The following is a 4,003-nucleotide window of genomic DNA, read 5'->3' as shown; positions in this document are numbered from 1 at the left end:
CATTCGAATAAAGCTGGGTTCCTTTGCCACATGTTAGTAGTGTTTTTCTTGTGATAGTTATGCTAGGTGGTGGTTTTTTTTTGGGAAACTCATAAGTGAGGCTGAGTACAATGGGATTGATTTTCGTTGAAGTGTGTTAGTATCTTTGCTTGTGAGTTGGGTGTGTATTAATCCAATTATATGTAGCAAGATTACCATATTAACTTCTTGGAACAGAAAGGTTATTATGGAAGTTTCTTCGTGAGTGTATGTTGTTCAACCTGGGATTATCATGATTGTGATTGGTATTCAACAAAGAGTCATAGAGCTCTCCTCAAATATATTTTAAGAGTTGGGAGTCTGACAGAAGTTAGCTATAGAGGCAAAGATTGATTGATGCTCATCACCTCACAACGTTTTTAAAGGAGGTGGAACATGATGGCCAATGTTATAGAATCACAAGTATTTTCTAGGATTCTAGAATTGGGAGTTGAATTATCAAGGTTAAAGTATATGGAGAGAAATGGTCATATGAGTGTGAGAGGTGAGAATCAAAAGAGAGAAATGAAATAGAGTGTGAAATGCCATAGACTGTGTGATGGCCATTTTGAAGAACAACTCTAGCATGTGACTTAAGAATTTCCTTGAGCAATTCTATGAGTTTGAGTCCCATCCTTGTTTCATGTACCCTCTCAACATGTGTCTCTCAAATTAAAGAGAGAAAAGCTCATGTTGGAGTAGTTCTCAATGATATCTAATTATGAATTTTGAGTTTTCCTATGAATTGTTGTGTTTTCTTAGCCATGCAAAGTGTCTTGCTTGCAAACAATCCAAGAATCATTTCTGAAAAGGGGTGTGGTGGTAAAAAGAATACACATCCACATGTATCAAATGAATGTTGAGCAACAATAATAAGCTAACCAAGATGTCCCCTTATAAGGTGACACTTGCACATTTTCTTCAAAATATGTAGAGGGTAGGGATTTTCCAACCTTGTTCAGGAGCCTCAAGCAATGGTTTTACCACCTTGGCATCATTCGAATAAAGCTGGGTTCCTTTGCCACATGTTAGTAGTGTTTTTCTTGTGATAGTTATGCTAGGTGGTGGTTTTTTTTTGGGAAACTCATAAGTGAGGCTGAGTACAATGGGATTGATTTTCGTTGAAGTGTGTTAGTATCTTTGCTTGTGAGTTGGGTGTGTATTAATCCAATTATATGTAGCAAGATTACCATATTAACTTCTTGGAACAGAAAGGTTATTATGGAAGTTTCTTCGTGAGTGTATGTTGTTCAGCCTCGGATTATCATGATTGTGATTGGTATTCAACAAAGAGTCATAGAGTTCTCCTCAAATATATTTTAAGAGTTGGGAGTCTGACAGAAGTTAGCTATAGAGGCAAAGATTGATTGATGCTCATCACCTCACAACGTCTTTAAGGAGGTGGAACATGATGGCCAATGTTATAGAATCACAAGGATTTTCTAGGATTCTAGAATTGGGAGTTGAATTATCAAGGTTAAAGTATATGGAGAGAAATGGTCATATGAGTGTGAGAGGTGAGAATCAAAAGAGAGAAATGAAATAGAGTGTGAAATGTCATAGACTGTGTGATGGCCATTTTGAAGAATAACTCTAGCATGTGACTTAAGAATTTCCTTGAGCAATTCTATGAGTTTGAGTACCATCCTTGTTTCATGTACCCTCTCAACATGTGTCGCTCAAATTAAAGAGAGAAAAGCTCATGTTGGAGTAGTTCTCAATGATATCTAATTATGAATTTTGAGTTTTCCTATGAATTGTTGTGTTTTCTTAGCCATGCAAAGTGTCTTGCTTGCAAACAATCCAAGAATCATTTCTGAAAAGGGGTGTGGTAGTAAAAAGAATACACATCCACATGTATCAAATGAATGTTGAGCAACAATAATAAGCTAACCAAGATGTCCCCTTATAAGGTGACACTTGCACATTTTCTTCAAAATATGTAGAGGGTAGGGATTTTCCAACCTTGTTCAGGAGCCTCAAGCAATGGTTTTACCACCTTGGCATCATTCGAATATTACTCACAACCAAGACTAGGAGAAGAGATTAGTTTTGTGATGGAAAGTGCATTTAGTTACAATATAGACGTGCTCATATGGCTCTAAAATGATATGTTAGGAGACTATTTACCCATTTTACCATACAAGAACTCTAGATTCATTTGGCTTTGCACATACATAGAAAACTTTTATGCTTGTTTCCGAATGGATTAAATAAGTATAATCCCAAGTTTGCAAAGGATAATAACTCGTCGCACAATTGAAAGTTGAAGATGGCCGTCCTCTCATATTTAGATGGGCGGGGCTCTCATATTGAGAGGAGGAGGTGGATTATATCTAGCTATCGTGTTGGAGGGGCACGCTTCTAAGGACGATAGTCTCGCAAGTGAGGCCGGGTCCGAAGCCGAGAAGCAAACCCCACTCGTGGCCCTCTCCCGTGGTGGCGAGCTTCTGCTCCACGGATGTCTTGCGCATCTGGTCCATGATGAAGAGCACGCAGGCGCTAGACATGTTGCCGTACTGATCAAGCACATGCCTGGTCGAAGCCATCTTGTCCTTGTCGAGTTGGAGCTTCTCTTCGACTTGGTCGAGGATTGCGGGGCCTCCAGGGTGGGCGATCCAGAAGAGGTCGTTGTAAGTGGGAGGGGGCGGCATGCCTTCCGCCGCCGGGAAAACCTTGGCAAAGGCATCTTTAAGGATGGAGCCGATGTTCTTGGAGATGATGGCGGGCACGTCTTTACGGAGGTGGAACGTGAGGCCGACTTTGCGTAGGTGGCCATCGATGGCGCCGTCGCTGTCCGTCATGATGTCGGCCCCCGTCCAATGGATTTCGAACCAGGGTGTTTCGAGGTGGGGGATGGGGTCGGAGCCTACGAGGAGGGCGGAGGCGCCATCGCCGAAGAGGGCTTGGCCCACGAGGCTGTCGAGGTGGGTTTCGCTGGGCCCCCGGAAAGTGACGGCCGTGATCTCGCTGCACACCACGAGCACACGAGCGCCCTTGTTGTTCTCTGCCAGGTCCTTAGCTATCCTGAGCACAGTGCCGCCTCCGTAGCAGCCTTGCTGGTAGAGCATGAGTCTCTTGACGGAGCTTCGGAGGCCCAGCAGCTTGGTAAGCGCCCAGTCGGCACCGGGCATGTCCACCCCAGCGGTGGTACAGAAGACGAGGTGCGTGATCTTGGACTTGGGCTGGCCCCATTCCTTGATGGCCCTGGCCGCGGCTTCCTTGGCGAGCTTAGGCACCTCCAGCACCACCATGTCCTGCCTCACGTCCAGCGACTTCTCCCAGTATCCGCAAATGCTGGGGTTGGCCTTGAGTATCTCCTCGTTGAGATAGAGGTGCCTCTTGGTGATGCACGACTTGTCACCTGCATGCATGCAGCATGTCCATCGTCCAGATCATATGTATTTTGCAATTGCTTATAGCAATTATGGCAGGATAGCGCTGCTAGCTACTAACTTTGAATTTAAGCTGCTGACATGCTCAAATTACATTAAGGCCGCAAGCAGCTAGTCTTACACATGCGCCGGAACTTCTGTTTGAGCTTGATTTTGTCGTTGCTGTTGGTGATGTTGAAGTAGAAGTCGGGGTAATCCTTCTGGTAGAAGACGTTGGGTGGGACAGCTGTGCCGATGGCCATCACAGTGGCAGGACCATCAGATCGCTCCATTTTGCGAGGGATGATCAGGGAGCTCGACAGCTTGTTGCAGGTCGTAGCTGGCGCTGGCGCCATATGATTAATGTTTTGAAGACGAAGCAGCAGCTAGTGGCTGGATATTTGTGGGTAGAAGCGAAGCAAACCAAAAGCACCGCAGCAGCTGATCCTCAAAGCTGTAATATAAGTGATGTGTGGGTAGCTACGCCCTCGCAACGTTCCGTAATGAGCTCGCTTTTGTTTTTATTTTTTTTCTCCTCCTTCGTCCTAGTCGCCCTTGAATTTTTTAAATGCAAGCATCCGAAATTTGACACAGGAATGAATTTGGTCCAG

General features: G+C 44.4%; 1 protein-coding gene across 1 annotated transcript; it reads right to left on the bottom strand.

The window, feature by feature from the left end:
- Positions 1 to 2,192: 2,192 nt before the first annotated feature.
- On the bottom strand, positions 2,193 to 3,843 carry LOC147613176 (chalcone synthase 6-like). The gene is made up of 2 exons (XM_086782053.1): positions 3,535 to 3,843; positions 2,193 to 3,382 (listed from the first exon to the last, which is right to left on the bottom strand). The coding sequence occupies exons 1-2, from the start codon at positions 3,746 to 3,748 to the stop codon at positions 2,355 to 2,357; spliced, it is 1,242 nt and encodes a 413-aa protein (XP_086638179.1). The 5' UTR covers positions 3,749 to 3,843; the 3' UTR covers positions 2,193 to 2,354.
- Between the last annotated feature and the right edge of the window lie 160 nt (positions 3,844 to 4,003).

Source organism: Cibotium barometz, chromosome 44 (genome assembly GCF_041138505.1).
Source record: "Cibotium barometz isolate CiBa-2024 chromosome 44, ASM4113850v1, whole genome shotgun sequence".
NCBI lineage: Eukaryota > Viridiplantae > Streptophyta > Polypodiopsida > Cyatheales > Cibotiaceae > Cibotium > Cibotium barometz.
Note: the sequence above shows the minus strand (reverse complement) of the source record. Positions and strands in the feature narration are given on the sequence as shown.